Below are 20,100 nucleotides of genomic sequence, written 5' to 3' on the forward strand. Positions count from 1 at the left end.
TCACACCTTTCTTCTGTGTTAGACAGGACTATGAGGAGCTAGAGAAGCAGCTGAAGGAAGTGTTTAAGGAGCGCAGCACAGTCCTGAGGGAGCTGACAAAGACGTCCCGAGAACTGGATGGGATCAAAGTCAACCTTCAGGTGAGCTGGAAACTGATTTTGTCACCACTGGACGGATATACATTTTTAAATAATTTTCTCTACATTTCTGGGCTTTACCACTCCTGTTAATATTTATTATTGTTTTAGTTTTGAAATTAAAAGTCTTTTGAAATGATCTAGAGACCTGCAGTTTCCAAACAGCAAAAGGAGTTCTTGACATTACAAAGTGAGAAGAGAAATTAGACTGAGAGTCAAAGAATTTAGGAAGGATATTTAGAAGATAAATTTAGATTTTTTTTCCCCTAGGATAGTTCTAAAGATCCTTTAAGCAACTTCTTTATAGAAATGGATAAATGTTTTACAAAGGAGACTATCATGTTTAAAACCAGAGAAAATAAAAGAAAGATACATTTCAGATAAACAAATCTTTCTAAAACATCTAGTAGTACTTTATTTTTCCTATGAAAGTACTTTTTGTCTTAGTTAAAATAGAAACTTTTTTCAATACGTTATGTCCTAATTATGATTTCTCCTCCCCTGATTCCTCTAGGTTCTCCCCACCTCCCCTCCCACTAGGATCTACTCCTTTCTGCCTCTTGTGAGAAAATAAACAGCATCTAAGGCATAATAATATAATAGTATAAAACAATCAGAATAGGACAAAAACAAACAGAAGGAAAAGAGCCAAAGAAAAGCACAACAAACACATAAAGACACAGATACACCCATGTTCATCCCCATAGGAAACCCATAGGAAACATAAAAGCAGAAGCTAGAACGTATACACAAAGGACTGCAAGGTAAAAAGCTTTATGGACACAACATTGTGAGACAAAGAGTGACACTTTTTGATGTCTGAATTTGCACATTGCATTCACTGAGTACCTACTGTGTACTAAGTTCTTTAGGGGCACTGCATGGCTTAATTCTTTTGAATAAGTAGAGGAAATGGTACTTTGTGATTTTTTTATGGTGCATAAGCAATATATTCAAAAGACAGTAGTTATGAAAGTCAGTAAAGACTCCATCATTTAAATGTAAGCTAGTTTGCTCCAGAGACTTTTCACATACCACAGAACTGAGGCTGTCTGTGTGTTGTCTTGGGCCTCAAGGTCTGTATTATAGAATGTTGCCATGATGATACTATGGGGAAGATGATGGTGTGATGGCCTTTGGGAGACTGGACCAGGTTGGAGCATGACTTTTGGGTTCCCCCAAAAGCTCCTATATCCCACCTACCCAGCTCTCTCTCTCTCTCTCTCTCTCTCTCTCTCTCTCTCTCTCTCTCCCTCTCTCTCTCCTTCTTGCACTCCATACCTTGAGGTTGTACCCCTGTTCCTGTTCCGTGAGTTTTCTCCCTTAATAAAGAAAGGCCTTAAAATACATCATTTTGGAGTCAGCTTGGGATTATTTGACTTGCGTTCTCCCCCCTGCCACAAACACCACCACCTTTTACCGTTCAGCGTTCAGCTTCAATGGTGGTGGTGCAGTCAACCACTAGAGCATTGGTTTTGGTCCAGCTCACATGCTCAGTTATCTTTCCATAGTTCTTAGTTAATTCCCACATGAAAACATTATTGTAGTTACTAATCTTCCTTTATAGGTGCAAAAACAATGTTCAGAAAGAGCACACAGGTAAGCAATGAGTGGGACCAGCATTTGGATTTACTGTTTGAGCTCTTGTGCCACTTGTGCTGTGCATTGAGAGAGTAAAGCAAACCCCCACCCTACAGGAGTGGGATGCATGTAGAAGGATTAGAAGGTGCATGAAGCATAGTTCTGTGCATCTGGGCATCAGACTATGAAGAGTGAAGAGGAAGATTCATGAGGCTACACATTGATCTAGTTTTATTAGGAAAAGCCTAAGCAGAGATTACGGAGAACATTAGCAGGTAAACAAGCCTGGGAGGAATATTCACGACATCTGCCTGTCCTCATGGGGATGGAACACCTGGCACAGGAACGTATCATGAGCAGATGGCGAAATGCCCTGGAGAGATCAGTGATTACTGTGTTCCCGGGACACTCTTGTTTCCTTAGTCAAGGTGTCTTCTTATACACCAGAAAGTTGCTTAAGAAAAATGATCATGGAGCTGTGATTTTTAAAGGGGAAAATTGTCCCTGAAATATTGTTACAAGTTTGAGAATGACTTTTTTTTATTTTGTGGCATATAATACACAAAATGGTCTTTTTTTGTTGCTTAATCTTAATAAATCCTCTTAGCAAATTTTTCGCAAAATTAGCATGGCATTACGTTCATTATAAAGTGAAAAGTAGAGACTTAAGTAGCTCACTGGAGGTGGGTAAGTCATTCACATAAAAAAAAAGTGAGATCAGATTTCAAACATAAAGTAAATACATATATAACTATGTGTTATGGGACTTTTCCTGACAAAATATGAACAAAATGACCATTGATTCCAGATAGGGAACTAGTGACACCCCACAGGAACTATCCCACCTATGTTCAGCCTGGTGAACTGATGAGTTTACATGGAGTTTGTTAGGGGAGATGGGGGACATGAGGCTTGGACCCCAAGCAGTTACCCCATCTCACCAACCTCCAACAACCTCTGCTGGGACGTTGTGTTTCATTTGTTTGCTTCAAGACAGGCCCTAGAGTTTACTTTGTACTCACTGATGAACATGCCCATCTGGTCTTCATGCCTCCACTTCCTTATTATCAGGACTACACACACCTCCTGCTATGCCTACTTCTTTATGTAGTACCAGACTGTGTCCTGGAGATCTCCACATGCTAGGCAATCATTCTATCTGCTGCTGAGTTGCATTGAAAAACTTATCCTGTCTTTAATAAGGTGATATTATTGGGCCCAGTATGGGGTAAGTCAGTTGGATGTAACCAGTCACTCTGATTTCAAAATAACTGGCACGTCCTGCCCAGAAGACAGAGTTCCTCAATACATTCAATAGGTCTTCCTTATCTATTTAGTTTACTATTTTATTTAAAAACATTTCTCTTTATTTAGTTTCTTCCTTATTTCTTAAAAGTATTTATTTCTTCATCTGTTTTTATTTCATGTGAACAAATGCTTTGCCTGCACATACCTATGTACCATGTGCATGCAGTTCACGTGGATTCCAGGGGGATGCTAGATTGATTGTACCCGGAGTTACAGACATGTAGTGCATGTGCTGGCCAGAAGGGTGTTAGATTCCTTGAACCTGGAGTTACAGACATTCAGTTCACGTGTAAACCAGGAGGGTGCTAGATCCCTTGAACCTGGAGTTACAGACATACAATACATGTGCAGGCCAGGAGGGTGCTAGATCCCTTAAACCCGGAGTTACAGACATGCAGTGTGGATTCCAGGAGGGTGCTAGATCCCTTGGACCCTGAGTTACAGACATGCAGTACACATGGATTCCAGGAGGGTGCTAGATCCCTTGAACCTGGAGTTACAGATAGTTGTGAGCCTCCATGTGGGTGCTTGGAACCAAACCCATTTTCATTCCTCAAACTGCCCTCTTTGTATGTTAGGGGAAGCTATTTTTCCTAAACACACAGAGCACTACTTACTGAATTCTTCCTACAGGGAGCCTCAGTTAACCCTTGTCAGCCCCTAGGTACCTCTGGTAAAGCGAACAGTGTATTATTCTCTCTTGAATACCAGGCAGAAACTGTTCGGGCAGCACCGTGCTTTACAAGTTATAACTCAGGCTAGGTGTCTGTTAAATAAACATTAAGGAACAATACACTCACCTCTAAACTGCCGTCATTCCTCTACCTTCGCAGCTACTCTGTAGAAACCTTTATTGCTATCTAAACTTTTAATATCCAGTATAAAGGTTACTCTATTGAACAGTTTACTGAGTATAAATAAGGATGTTATTAGGAAAGGTTTTATATGACAGATCCTCTGAGAAGAAGAACTTGTGGGGGAGCTTCTCTGTTCTAACTGACGGCTTCTGAATCCTGAATTTGCAAGTATATAAGTACTAATGACTAGAGTGACATATGTTATTTTCTTAGTACCTGTGTATCGTGACAAGGAATAAAATTACCTGGTCCTCTGTCTTTTTGTATCCTAACACCTTACTTAGAATAAGATACAGACATGAACTAAGAAGCACCTGCCTTTAACTGCTTTCAACTCCCATCAGGTTATTCTCTGAACTGTGCAGGGAAACTTTATATGAGACCTCCCATTTGCTGGAACTACACAAGAGCTAATTCAAAATACCTTCCGTGGACACACTTTAAAGGAATGGGAGAAGGGATTTTTTTAAAATTTATTTATTAAAGAATTCTGCCTCTTCCCCACTACCACCTCCCATTTCCCTCCCCCTCCCTCAATCAAGTCCCCCTCCCTCGTCAGCCTGAAGAGCAATCAGGGTTCCCTGCCCTGTGGGAAGTCCAAGGACCACCCACCTCCATCCAGGTCTAGTAAGGTGAGCATCCAAACTGCCTAGGCTCCCACAAAGCCAGTATGTGCAGTAGGATCAAAAACCCATTGCCATTGTTCTTGACTTCTCAGTAGTCCTCACTGTCCGCTATGTTCAGCTAGTCCAGTTTTATCCCATGCTTTTTCAGACCCAGGCCAGCTGGCCTTGGTGAGTTCCCGATAGAACATCCCCATTGTCTCAGTGTGTGGGTGCACCCCTCGCGGTCCTGAGTTCCTTGCTCATGCTCTCTCTCCTTCTGCTCCTGATTTGGACCTTGAGATTTCAGTCTGGTGCTCCAATATGGGTCTCTGTCTCTGTCTCCTTTCATCGCCTGATGAAGTTTAATATTCAGGATGATGCCTATATGTTTTTCTTTGGGTTCACCTTCTTATTTAGCTTCTCTAGGATCATAAATTATAGGCTCAATGTCCTTTATTTATGGCTAGAAACCAAATATGAGTGAGTACATCTCATGTTCCTCTTTTTGGGTGTCTTACCTCACTCAGGATAGTGTTTTCTATTTCCATCCATTTGCATGAAAAATTCAAGAAGTCATTGTTTTTTACTGCTGAGTAGTACTTTAATATGTATATATTCCATACTTTCTTCAATTTATTTGTGAAGAGACTTGTTGCAAGGAGAGAGGGCCTGTTTTTTTCCTGGCCGCCCAGCTAGCTTACACCTGAAATAATCACACAGAAACTGTATTCATTTAAATCACTGCCTGGCCCATTATCTCTAGCCTCTTATTGGCTAATTCTCACTTCTTGATTTAACCCATCTCTAATAATCTGTATATCACCATGAGGTCACAGCTTACCGGGAAAGATTTAGCATGTTGGACCTGGTATCTCCATGGGGGCTCTCTCACCCTACTTTCTTCCTCCCAGAATTTAGTTCTGTCTTCTCTAGCCTACCTAAGTTCTGCCCTATTAGGTCAAGAAGTTTCTTTATTAATTAACCAATGAAAGCAAAACACAAACAGAAGGACCTCCTACACCATATTCCCTTTTCTGTTTAAACAAAAAAGGCTTTACGTTTAACATAGTAAAATTATATATAACAAAACGAGACTGAGAAGCACATGAGATAACTCAGTGGGTGAAGGTGCTCTCCAGGAGAGTCCAGTGGCTGAAGTTTCATGCTTGGGACACGCACAAGTCTGAAATAGAAGGATTAACTCTGCAAAGCTGTCCTCTGACCTTCATATCTGCCTAATCACGTGTTTGACAACCCATATATAACATGTACACAATGCACACACACACACTTGAAAATAAAAATATTTAGTATTTACTTGAAAGAAAATGAGGTATTTGCAGGTTGTTTATCTCCAACATCTGAACAGTGAGCCTCCGCTCAAAGCCGTTCTTGTATTAAGAGTATAATTTGACCAACTGTGCATCCTGAAACCTTGTGTGTGTCCTTGACACCATTAGTAGCTGGGAGAACTAATTTTTATATCTTTTATATCAATAAACCAAGTGCCTTAAAACCTGGCACTAAATATAGACAATAAAGTAAATGACAGGGTTTTATCTAAGATTCCTTTCCCGCATTTCTCTTTCAGTCTTTGAAAAATGATGAACAATCTTCCAAAACAGATGTTCAGAAGCTTCTGGAGTTAGGCCAGAAGCAAAGGTAAGACTGGAGTTCTATATTCCTTTCTAATCTTTCTTTTCTTTTCTTTTAGTTTAAGACTTCCTCCTCACTCCTATTTTTGCAATACTATTAAAGTATAGCCAGGGAGTTTATCAAAATCTATGTACTGTAATGTGTGAACTTATCTTCTTGTGGACACTTGAGTGCATATGAAATTTATCCAGTGCTTTGTGTGAAGAACTTCTCCCATTCGGGAGCTGTGGGTGGGATGTGAGAGTCCGCATTTCAGGAAGTAACTCGGTAAAGGTTAGTTATGCTCAAAACAATTAAGTGAATTGCTAAGACCTATATCCCTTGGGTTTGAATATTTTTTTAAATGGTCAAATTCATTCGAGTCCACATCATTCCATGTGGTCTGTTTGGTCAACAGGCAAAATGATGTTAAAAAATATTACACATCTCAAGTAACAGAATTATGTGTTTCTTAATCGTGTGTCCTGTCATCAGCCTGGGTCCCCACTGCTGACCTTACATACTGACTCTGAAACCTGTCATTGACGTGCTTTCACTTGAGGTCACACTGTGGTTAAAATATCCATGTCATGCATTACTCTTCATTGTTTACAGTGATGAGTTATTGGTTTTAGCTATTAGATGTTAATGTTAAAATAATTTGATAGTTCTTTGTTTATTGTCTTTCTCGTGATTTATTTTAGCAACAGCAGTGGGCTATAGGCATGACAGACCCTTAGCCGTCTACGGTCTGGTTAATATTTAAACCCATTTTTTCTTTTCTTTTTGTTTGTTTGTTTATTTTGGTTTTTGTTTTTTATTTCTGTGTGTTTTGGGTTCCTCATTTGCAAAGTAAAGCTAATTATCTTAATGATTATAAAAAGGGCTCATTTGAAGGAATCTAAAGACTTTGACCTCTTAGAAATGGGAGTTACAGAGTCTCCCCCATTCTACTGGGGCACTTGAAGTGTTGGAGTTGATAAAAATTGATCAAAAAAAAGAGATCTCATTTAAAAAGAAAAGTTTGGATATCTATTGACCAACACAATAACAATTTAACAAGGAATATATTTCTAAGAAAGCATATGAACAAAAGGAATCAGCCAAAACAAACTAAGATTTGTGGAAAATACTTCTTTAACAAAGAATTTTATTTAAATCAAAGCAGATGAATAAAAAAACATAATAGGGAAAAAAACACAAAAATAATATCTGCATAACCCATCAATTTTCAGGGATTAAAGAGGCTGGAGGAACTGGGTCTGATGCAAAACCTTTGAAGGGATGTTCCAGAGGGGATGAACTTTAGTGTCCAGCATTGAGACCTCACAGTGGGTAGCTCTGCAGAGAATGGAGCAGTTCATTTCAGGAGAATTATTATGCTGACTCTGTTGAGGATGAAAAGGAGATGTAGGCAGTTGGGAAGCCATGGTTTCAAGAGGAAAGGAAAGACTGTGGAAGGAAGACACATTTTTCTTAGAATCATATGGCTTCAGAAAGTTCAGCCTCCCTCACAGGAAAGCACAGGTGTGGGGCCTGAGCTGTGACAAAGACACAGACAATCCATGCCTTTGTTTTCACTACACATTCTCAGGTCCCTGTGTATGTTTATAACAACACAGAAAGCCTTTAGGTCAATCAGGAGGACAGCATTAAGTCTGTAAAATATGTTTAAGTAATCATCTACACCCCAACTTCATACATAAGTTCTCAGAGGACTAAATATCTTTTCCACCAAAAAGGTGAAAGAAAGCAGATATGTTCGCCCTGAAATATCAGAGTTTTACACAAAATTAGAAAAATTGGTGAATATAAATAACTCATTTTATGTGTATCATTAAAGTCAGCATAAAAATCTTCAGTAAATTTTAGCCATGGCTATAGGTAACTTTTTCAAAACAAAACTGTCTGACCTAGAATTCCCCTCATGAACAAATAAAGAACTTACAGAGTATTTGTGTGTATCTGGGGACAAATTTTTAAGTAAATCTAGAGGGTGTGAGAGATCCACATACAGCTACATGAAGAGATAACTGGGTGGTTCACTGCTAACAAGAGAGAAATATGTTTGTAATAAGAGATGTAGAAATAACAGATTCTAAATAGCTTATAAGTGCTTGATAATCACATTAATAGATAAATGATAGATGGCTCACGGTGCCTTATTTCGACTATTAAATAGTACATGTTCATAATATATAACTACCTGGATAATATTCACAGAAGACCCTTGGGTTGATAGAGAGACATTAGACTACATAATGTCAGTACTAAGGAGCTGTAAGCAGAGAAACGACCCTGGGAGCGTCCTCAAGTGTCTTTAGAGTAAATGAGAAAGCATACTTTGTTCTCTCTGGTGACTTGGGGGAGGACTCAGAGTGCTATGAGACTATTGACCACTGATATGCTTTCTGAAAGCCAGAAGGAAGCTTGGGAGAGTGACAAGCCTTTACTCTGTAAATTACTGATTGACCCAGCAGCTCATCACCATCTGAAATTCATGCCTTCCTGAGAAAAAATGGAGATTAAAACCGAGATGAAAAAGCTGCCCAGTGCTTGCACAATATGAGAACCTATGCTAAGATAAACAAGTGTGTGAGCAATCTCACCCTGTCACTGGAGCTATCCAGTCTTAGAACTAGAAAGTTACTTCAGCATCAAAGAGGCCCCAAGGCAGCCAGGCCTAACTGGTCAAATCTTCCTGAGGTGTGGTGTGGTGTTGAAGCAAAGAAGCCTGAAATCATCTCGCATAGCATAGAAACTGTGCGCCTGGTCTGGGAGTCAGGCTCTAGAAGCTGGAGAACAGTGGGCTGGTTAAAATATATATATATTAGAAAGGAGGACAGAATAAAGTGTGCTGAGAGTTGGTTGGTAGATGTAAGGCCAACTACCCATCACACAGTAGCTCTGCTTGACATAGATATGTACATTTCTCTGCTTCTGCCATCTAAAAATATTGGACTCACTTATATTTATATTTGTGTATTTTATTTTATTGCAAAGGGTTTTTCTGATCATCTGTATGTGTACCACATGTATGCCTTGTTCCCATAGAAGTCAGAAAAGGGCAGCTGGTCCCCTGGAACTTGATTATGGTGCTTGGAATTGAATCTGGGTCCTCCTACAAGAAGAACAAATGCTTTTAACTACCAACTCCCTCCAGACACTTTGTCCAATTTTTACTAACATATTACTGCTTGTTCTTTCTTGTTTCCTATTTGCCTATATAGCATGATATGGGATTTTTTTATTCCCTTGTCTTTTGTAATATAATTTTATTAGATTATTATTCATTGTCTAAAACTAACAATAGCTAGTCTAAACACAAAATTTAGAATGAGAAGTAGTAGTTATTATAAAATTATCTTGACTTTTTGTTGACTGCATAATTCATATTTTAACCTGTACTTGCAGAAGATTGTTTTTCCTTCTTCCCCAGCACCCTTTCTTCATTTTTCCCCTCTCAATAAAAGAAGTGTAATGCCTGTCTACATGTGTGTGCACATATGCTGTGAACACCTGCCACTGTCCCTGTGGGCCTCAGTTTTCTATCACTCACAGATAACATATTTAGATGTGATAGGTAACGTATGTATATCTATTGCATATGATCATATTTTATATTATATTGAATTTAGTATTTGAATATCATAGCAATATTTAATTATTATGTCACAAAAGTTCTTCAGTTAAAAATCTGGTATTCCAGATAAAAATATCCATATATGAATATACCCCCGAAAGTTGAAATTTAGCTTTAAACCATGGATTATGGATTTGGCCGGGACCACAATGATTCCAAAATTTATTCTTTCTCTCCTACATCCCTTTTGTTGTCTCCCCTGAAAATTAAATTTGGGTGATCGCAGTACCTAAAGTTGAGATCTAGAAAGCACAGAGTGTTACTGCTAGAGGAAAGAGCTTGTCCTATGGGGTATCATGAACAAAGAGTATACTCGGGGTCTCTATGAAGTTGTTTTCTTTTTTTAATGATTGTAAAACAAGTACTTTTCTCTTCTATACTCTCTGCTAACCATTTTGTTTATTGTGTCATTTAAACCTTGCCACAAGCTTACAAAGGATTTTTATTATTGTGTCCAGTTTTAAATGAGGAAATTTACAAGGAGGGAATTTTAACACTTGCCCAAATTACCAGAGCTAGTTTCCCAGAAATTGATGGCCAAATTTAAACCAGTTTTGATTCTCATGGAATAGAACAACACTTTGCTTGCTTGTTGTTGCTCTTAGGCAACTTTTCTAGGCATAGTCACATATCATATATGTGCACTCTATTACACACACATGTGCTTGTACATACACATGTACACACACACTAACTTTTATAATCTAATATTTTTGAGGTGATAGTTTGAGTGACAAAAGTCAAGTCAAAGCAAGTCAATAGCCTTAATCCAATATGCACAAATTCTAAATCTTTAAAAGAAATGAGTAAGCACATAAAATAATGGCTTTCATCTTGACATTCACAAACATGCATACACATGCATGCACGTACACACACACACATTGTCACTGCATGATTGTTATTGCTCATTCCCATAACCCTTACACTGAGAAACTCTCTTGGCTTCCATTGTATCTGTAAGAAACAATGTGATATTTATCATCTCCAACCCCTGCAATCAAAACACATAGTCTGTGCATACTAATGATCTTGGGGCCCAATTTCCATGCATTTAGGTCATATATTTTCTTTCCTGTGCCCATTAAGCAATAGTTAGAATTAAATCTATTTTCCTTGTGTTTTCATGAAAAATTCTCAGGTTATAGCTAGGCCACAATACTGCAAAATTAAAAAATTAATGAGGATCAGAAGATTACCATAATTTTTTTCAGAATTCTATCATGACTTTTGACTTAACACGTTCACGCCCTACATGTCATCAGTGAAATTAGCTTTCCAACTTGAGTTGGTATATTGAGCTGATTGAACACATTCATTGTTCACATTGATTCACACTCTGGGATTCTTATAAAGCCTAATAACAAGGCAATTTCCCTTAAATATCACCTGCTTTATGTGTGTGCATGAAAAGAAAGCCCTTTATTATCAGAGTATTTAGACGTAGCCTTTTGTATTGCTGTAGATTTTCATAATTATAGTTAGCTGTTCCTTAAATGTAGATTGATAGACAAACTTTTTTTCGTAAGGTTCATGGGAAACAGTGGAATCATGTGGTATCTCTTCTTTGTTCTTTTTTCTACTAACCTAGGGAAGAAATGAAGTCTCTCCAGGAGGCCCTGCAGAATCAGCTTAAAGAGACATCTGAGAAAGCAGAGAAACATCAGGCTACAGTGAGTGTGTTTGTGCCTCTTCTTTGGGTAATAGCTTAGGGTTGAGAAGTTATTTCTTCCTTTTCTCCAATCACAAAAGAAAAATACACTATAAAAAGAAAATAATGAAGTCTCCACAACAGAAGCTTCAGTCATTTTGATCAGCATAATATTTTGCCACAATTTACTATAAGAAAAGGGTGAACATTGTGTTTAATTTGGCAATCTTCTGACTCCTAGTGATTCTCTATAAGGGATGAAGCAAGAGGCTGACCAGGCAGAGAACTGGATCACTTTAGTTGTTCCTGGGTAGTGTAGAAGCTGAACTGAAAGCCAGGTAACCTATGTAGATCCTTAAGCTGTCCCAGACTACCATGGCATAGGAATCACTCAGGGGCAGGGCCAATCTGCTTGGTCATCTGTCCCACAGATTTTTCATAGGATAAGACCTATAGTTTCAGGGTCCAACTGCTCCCCAGATCTTTTCAAGATGATGTCCTTTTGACATTCACACTGTGGCTCTTATCAGTGATATTCACCAGAGACAGGAAAATTGGCTCCTGAAGCAATGCTGGGATATCAGTCTCAAATTTATTTCTCAGACTCACTTTTGCACCTCTTGCAAAGATAAGACTTCTATATAATATCTAGTGCCTGAATCTCCTTTTAAAATTTATATAATACCAAACTTTGTTTGCTAGAGGTCAACAGATTTGAATGTATTACTGAGAAGATGGATGGAATGTTATACCCAGGGCCCACGAGGGGAAGGCTAGTGCTGGCCAGCAGAGAGAACTGGACAGTAGATCCCATTATGATTTCAGAGACAGTGCAATGGTGAGACAGCTAAAGAGGCTCAGAATGGGCAGTGTGAACAACACATAGAAGACATAGGAGCTACCCCACATTGTGGATCTAAGTCACTAGGGCAGGTCTGAAGTGGTTTGAAGTGGCTCTAGAGTGTGTTATTCTTCAGCTGATTGTTATTTGAAAGTATGGTCCTGAGAGTACATGACCTATTGTGGCTCCAGGGAAGGAGGCAGGAAGAGAGAGAAGGGTATTTCAAGCACATTATCAGGCTAGTGAGAAAGAAGCTGGTCCAGCACATGGTTCTTGGAACAGACTCCTCTGGAGTGCCAATAAAATATAACATCAATTTTAGAAACAAGATTCATGAAGGTATCCATTTTGTTCAGTTACTGGAAGCACAGGCTCTCTAGAAACTGTGGTGAGCCTTTTATTTGCAAAGCTTCTGTAAACTTTGGCTGAAGTGAAAATGCCATGGGTACAGAGTATGGCCCCTGTGCCCCACCCAGCATGCTCTCCGTACCTTTCTTGTGGATTTCCCTCAGAGCTGTGACAATCCTATCCCCACTTTCCTCATATTTCTATTAAGCCCAAACCTGCTTGCACAGACTGGCTTAGCACTCTGTTCTGAGGATAATTCCTAGTGAAACAGGATTCTGTGGACTTGATCAATTTCTGCCCGTTTGTTTATTTATCCAATTAAGACAGTGTAACACATTAAAATAATAAGGGCTATTAGTACTATTAAAATAAGAATACTATACTATTAAAATATGAAATTTATTATATAGAAATTATATTATTATTATACAGAAATATTGTAATATATTTATAATTGAAGGTGTAATTATGTCTGGCTTATAGGCTATAGTAGACTTGAAAGTGATATCCTGTCCTTCCTTCTCTGCCCACCATTTTTATTACAAATTCATATATGATCATTTCATTTCCCTCAGGCTCTCCTACTGACTACTTACAAAGCTCTTCATTGGTGATTATGATTCTATGCACACAAGGTACTAAGCAGAAGAGATGATGAATTGTAACTAACTTCAAAACTGTAGGCTATCATTGCCACTACCACCCACTAATGATACAGGAAGCATTCTCAAGGATGACATAGGATTAATGTCTGACAAGGGAAGACTCACATAATGTAGTCTGTTCTGAATCATTGGGGATGTTCTAATGTTTTATGCTAAGTCATTACTAATCAAAACCATTTAGTTACACAATCAGGACACTATCATGCGTCTCCAGCAGTTCTTCCTATAGGTTGACAATGAGCTATGTGAGATTGATCTGATGTTCAGAATCACAAAGTTTCCTGTCACAGGCGTGAGCTGTAGCACTGATCTGACGATGATCTCTGACTAAACACCTGAAACTTCACTGTATTTAGTAATTGCAAGACAACTCAATTTTGGTAATGCTTTGTATTTTCTTACCTACAGATGCACTATCATTGTTATTTACTATAATTGTTTGAAATATGTTTAAAGTCACAGGCGTGCCCATATTTAGAAATACGTAAACATACACTAAAGTGTATGTAGACACATGATGGTGCTTCAGAATGATCATGTGCTGGGAAACAAAGAATTGTATTACAATATAAAACATATATCCTTTAGGCATTATTTGTGTTGGAAGATTATAATGAAGAAAAGTAATTTTCAACCTAAGCTGTCATCATTTTTTTAATATTGCTAGCTCTAAGGCAGTGGGATGATGTGAAGAAGTACCATACGATAGGCTTCATTCCTGAAGTTAAAAAACTCGTCACATCACCCAACGTGACAGCAAAAATCATAAAATGTATGTGTTACAAAGAGAGCAGCTCATAGAATAAAGCAAAGATTCCAAGTGACCAACTTCAAAGAAAGCCTCTCCTGAGGTGAGTCCAGGTGCGGAAAAGGAAGGACTCTTCTTGTTTTCTTTGATCTTCCCTGCAAAGAGATGAGAAAGAGATGAAAGGAAGATGGTGGGGATAACAGCAAGTATAATTGAGTAACGATCAGTGCAGACACTGTATTTCCATAGTGGGAACTCTTTATGCGACTGAACTTTCATGGAAACTGACAACTTGGAGCATCCAGGGACAGGGGGTGATCAAATATCTATGTGAGTTGTGTTAGTCCCACACACATAATGGCAGAACTAGAAGACTACTAAATACAAGAAGAAAAGCAAGCAAGCTTCCAAACTGACCAAATTCCTGATGTATTAGAAACCACAATGAATTAAAATAGTTTAACTATATTAACACAAAATCTTAAAATGGGAGCAATAAAGTTACAAGTATTGGAAAATGTATATAAAGATGCTAAATTTGAAAATTGAAACTTTTACTGTTCATCATGAACAAATTAGGAAAATGAACACAACATAACATTCAAGGAAAACAACTACCAAGATCGTAATGTTTTCTAGAGAAAAATCTTTACAGACAAAGGTGTTACTAGCAATAGCTTTGCAAACCCCAGGAAAAACTGAAATTATCACACTCTGCTTTGCCCTAAGCATAGAACTTCACACACACAGCTTCAAACCCATCAATCTATATGTAAGAGCAAAGCAGAGCAAGTGACCAAATATTGTTAAAATACCATCAGTAGTGTAAACTATTACAAATATCTGAGAAATCTCCAATAAAGTTTCTAAACAGGTGAAAACATATGATGTATAATAAAAAATAAAACATGAAATGGTACAAAAGTGATATTATATATTAAAAACTACTAGTTCTATATTAAAAGTTATTCTAGTTCATTTTTGTTGTGATTATTCTGTCTATTTAAGAGACAAGCCACACCAACTCCCTGCAGCCTCCCTCTCCCTCACCATCTTGGCTCTCTTTCTCTGTTCCTTTCTCTTCCCCCTCTCTGTCTCTCTCTCTCTCCTTTCTCTCCCTCTTTCTCTCTCTGGCTCTCTCTCACCCCCCTTCTCCCCTTTTTCCTTCCTCTCCATAACTCAACTAATAAATATATAATTCTATTCTGTATGATGTGCCCATTTATGTGCCTTCCACCTGCTGCCTGCCCACACCTTCCCAAGACCTACTGTCTGCCACCACAAGGATCCTGCAACAAGCTGCCAGGACCCATTTCAGCCACCTTGGTTTGTGGACCTGCCGTCACCGGGATCCCACAGCAAGCTGCTCGGGACCTGCACCAAATCCATAATATTTGGTGCCGTTAATTTATTTGCAATGGATGCGTCAGTCCCTAATTTTGAAAAATACAGACCAAATTTCTCAGTATCATTTATATTAATGAGAAATAAAAATAATAGTTTGCAAAAAATGCTTAGTGATAGATTCCTTTAAGTTAGTTTGTTAATAAAAGAACTAATACCAATTCATTTAAGCTATCTTAAAAGTAAATAAATAATGACAATGGAATATTTACAAATGTGTCTGGCAAGGCCACATATGGCACCAAGAGCAAATGGCAAGCAATTATCTTCACGAACAATGCTGCAGTTATAAAACAAAATAATATCAAACTTGTTAAATCAACAAATTATAAAAAAGATTATTTATGATGGAAAAGTGAATTTGTAACAAAGAATTAAAGGATGGTTCAAATATTTGCATTAAAAAATAATGGAAGCATACCATATCAATAATATCAAGATGAAGAATACATGATCAACAGATACACAAAAGGCACTTGATAAAACACAATCACTTCATGAAAAACTGAATGAATTAGGAAACAAAAATCTATATCTTAATGTACAGATCCCTTACAGACTCAAAAAGCTAATATTATATTTAATATTGAAAGTTTGAAAGCTTTATGACACTTTGAGCAAAAAAAGAATGCTAATTTGTCATGATATTTTTTATTATTTTTATTTTTTTAATTAAAATTTCCACCTCCTCTCCGTTTCCCATTTCCCTCCCCCTCCTCCCACACATTCCCCCTCCCCCCACTCCCATCCCCATCTCCTCACTCCTCTCCCCCTCCCCCCACTCCATTCCCCCTCCCTCTTGATACTGAAGAGCAGTCCAAATTCCCTGCCCTGCGGGAAGACCAAGGTCCTCCCACTTCTATCTAGGTCCAGGAAGGTGAGCATCCAAACAGGCTAGGCTCCCACAAAGCCAGTTCATGTATTAGGATCGAAACCTAGTGCCATTGTCCTTGGCTTCTCATCAGAAAAATAAAAAGAAAAACATTATATATATATATATATATATATATATATATATATATATATACACACACATATAATGTATTTGTGTGTGTGTCTATACTAAGGACCTGTATGGTTAAAACCAAGAATACAACAAAGAGCCCTGACAAAGCATCAAAGTATTTTGGGTAAAAAGCCTTCAAATTGCCACTGAGTTCATTTTGTGTTGGCTGTCTACTGGTGGGCATTGGGCCTGGCCTTAAAAGTGGTTTGTATATGCATTGAGACTCAATTGGAGGAAACTAATTTTCCCATTTGTTAATGGTTATCATTTGGAGATAGCTCCTGGGCTAACGATGAGGTCTTATGTCCACTTCCTATCTCATCATGGGACCCCATCTGGCCCAGACCTGTGCAAATCCTGTTCAAGCTACCACAGTCTCTGTGACTTTGCACCGTCCTGCCGTCATTTGTTTCCTTAGTGTCCTTCACCCCTTCTGTCTCCTTCACAGGTTTCCCTGTGTCCTGAAAGAGAGGAATTGATGGAGACATCCCATTTAGGATGGTCTCTCAATAGCTTGTGCAGACATCCCTTTTAGAACAGTCTCTCCACAGCTTGTCCAGCAGCAGGCTTCTGTATTTATTTGCATCTACTGTAGTACAAACCTTCTCTGCTGCTGGCTGAGGATGACACTGAGCTAAGTAAATCAGAACACTGTTAGAAGTCATTGTACTGTAATGTCACTTCAGCAGTATGGTAGTATTTTGTTTTCCCTTAAGGTCTCTGGCCTGTCTAGTCTCAGATTCTTGGCTGCACAGGCAGTGTCAGGCATAGGTTGCATTTCATGAAGTGGACCTTAAGTTCAATCAGACATTGGTTGTTACTCACCAAAGCTTTGTGTCTCTACTGCACTAGCACATCTTGCAGGGAGGTCACCATCATATATCTAAGGTGTTGTAGCTGGATTAATGTTTACCTTTCTCCTTTGGAAGTGTGCAGAGTAACTTTGAGTATCATGAACACTGTTCAGTAGGGATGAATGCTTTACACAGGCACCAGTTCAATTTCTCCGTGTTTAATGATTTGTGTAGGTGTTTTCTTCAGTAATAGGCCTAGAGTTCCTATGGGGTCCCTTTGACCAACACTTAGATTAGATGTGACCTATTCCTGGAACTGGAGGCTTCATTTGGTGATGAGAGATGTTTATTTGGGGTTTATTTTCCCCATTACCCCATTACTTGGCCATTCCATTTAGATCACCTTCACATGTGTTTTAGAGAGCTTCTGCTGGACTAGGTTTCCATATGACCCCTTAAATGACCCTTAGTTTTTGTTCGCCTCACCAAGTTCCTTCCTACACTGACCTCCCTCTTCCTCCCTGTTTGGTTCTATTGTTCCAGTGCCCCCACCCACAACATCCATCCATAACTATCTATTCTATCTGCCTTTCCTAAGATAATCCAACCTTCCACTACCCCTGACACACCAGCTCCTAACTCTATACCTAACCTCTAGTTATGTGAATTGTAGCCTGCTTATCGACTTAACAGCTAGCATTCATGTATAAGTGAATGTATAGACTATTGTCATTTGGGATCTAGGTTGCCTTACTCAAAATGATTTTTTGCAACTCCATTCATTTATCTGAGAATTTCATGATTTTATTTTTTTAACAGCTAAAGTAATATTCTATTGTATAAATGTATCACATTTTCCTCATCAATTCTTTGATTGATGGATATCTAGGCTGTCTCTAATTTCTGGCTATTATGAATACAACAGAAATGAACAATGGTGAGCAATTGTCTCTGTAATAAGATCTAGAGTCCTTTGGATATATTCCCAAAAGTGGTATTGCTCAGCCTTGACACAGATCAGTTCCCATTTTCTTGAGTAACCTGATTGCCGTCATGGGTGTACAAGATTGCACTCCTCCAGCAATGCAGGTTTCCTCCTCCACATCTTGTCTTCATTATCTGTCATTCTTTATTTGGTCTTGGCCATTCTGACTGGTGTAAGAAAAAAATCTCAAAGTAATTTTGATTTTCATTTCTCCAAAGACTAAGAAGTTGAATATTTCTTTAAGTACTTCTCAGTTATTTGTGGCTTATTTCTTCTTTAGTCATCTAACCCCTGGGGTGGTGCAACCCACCTTCAGGTAGGCTCCTGCCTTCTCAATAAAACCTCTCTGGAAACTCCTTCACAGATAGCTTTATGAGTGTTTCCCCTGCATTATCTAAATCTAATCAAGCTGAAAATGAAGATTAACCAGCCCAGAAAGCATGCTAAGAAAATGAAATCTTTATGTCAAAGAGCTTTCCTCACTCTTGTGTTACCTTAAAGCCTGTCAAAGAAGCCCATGAGATATCCTGGTGGTCATAAACAGATCAATAAAGAAAATCTAGGACAAACACACAATGCAAACTTTTAATCTTTCCAGTGATTAAAGTTTTACTTTATACTCAATTGGGAAGACAAGGTAAGAACAGTTTGATGAACCTCTAACAGAACAGCTTGGGATTTTTCTTTCTACATAAACATCCTATGCTAAACATTGAATACATTTGTGTGTTGGACAAGTCTACTATTGCAAATCAATCACTAATTATTTTGCCTTCTAATACTTCTACAGTAATTAAAGTTGTGGTAAAAAAGGAAAGTTTTTGTAATTGCCTTGCCCTCGTTCTGATGGGGAATTGGATTTCAGCCTAGTAATATCATTATACCATTTCTGTAGTAATATGAGCTGCGTTCCTGGTGCCCGGCCGCCCGCACGGCTTTACCCGAATTAATTACACAGAAACTGTATTCTTTTAAACACTGCCTGGCCCATTAGTTCCAGCCTCTTATTGGCTAGCTCTTACATATTGATCTAACCCATTTCTAATATTCTGTGTAGCACCACAAGCTGGCTTACCAGGAAAGATCTTAACCTGCGTCTGTCTGGAGTGGGAGAATCATGGCGACTCACTGACTTGGCTTCTTTCTCCCAACATTCTGTTCTGTTTACTCTACCCACCTAAGGGTTGGCCTATCAAATGGGCCTAGGCAGTTTCTTTATTAACCAATGAAAGCAACAGATTAATACAAGATCCACCTCCATCATTTCCCCTTTTTCTGTTTAAACAAAAAAGGCTTTCATTTTAACATAGTAAGATTACATATAACAAAACAGTTATCAAGCAAGAATTACAGTTGTAATATTTATATCTATTTTATCCTTTATCATAACTAAGGAAAACTATAACTAACCATTCTTCAACTCCATCAAAGACTCCAGAAGGATATAATATTACCTAAGCAAACAAGAGATCCAAAACTCTAGAAATGACAGAGACATCTCACTGCCTGGACAGTCACCCAAAGTTCCTTTGTACCGTTGGGGCATCCATCTTTAGCCTTCAGGCCCATAGTATCCAGCAGACATTTTCATGAAGCAGGAAATTCCAAAGACAGTTCAGTCACTTTCTGCTGTGTCCTGCAGAATGTCTCTCAGACTCTTTCATAAGTTAGGAACCCCAAAAGACCATCTCACCTTTAGGCAAGTTCAACAGTCCTCTCTCTGAGGGTTCTCTGTGTCCAGTTTATGTATCAGTCCAGGCAAGAGGAGTTTCTTGCCCAAATGGCTAACCAACTCCATAAGGAGCGTCTTCGATGCCCATCTTCCTCTTGAAGTAGCTTGGTGCTGCCATGAGCAGACGTGTTTCATTGTCATGAAAAACCCTAAGTTATTA

General features: G+C 38.5%; 1 protein-coding gene across 2 annotated transcripts in view; it reads left to right on the forward strand.

The window, feature by feature from the left end:
- The window catches only part of LOC130875937 (leucine zipper protein 2-like), a 351,484-nt gene that overhangs the window by 176,791 nt on the left and 154,593 nt on the right, over positions 1-20,100 (forward strand). Inside the window, exons 2-4 of one of the 2 annotated variants that reach the window (XM_057772254.1) lie at positions 23-140; positions 6,080-6,150; positions 11,358-11,439. In XM_057772254.1, coding sequence (XP_057628237.1) covers positions 23-140; positions 6,080-6,150; positions 11,358-11,439 — 271 coding nt within the window. The remainder of the gene's footprint in view (positions 1-22; positions 141-6,079; positions 6,151-11,357; positions 11,440-20,100) is intronic. The other variant, XM_057772255.1, reaches the window with a different exon arrangement.

Source organism: Chionomys nivalis, chromosome 6 (genome assembly GCF_950005125.1).
Source record: "Chionomys nivalis chromosome 6, mChiNiv1.1, whole genome shotgun sequence".
Lineage (NCBI taxonomy): Eukaryota > Metazoa > Chordata > Mammalia > Rodentia > Cricetidae > Chionomys > Chionomys nivalis.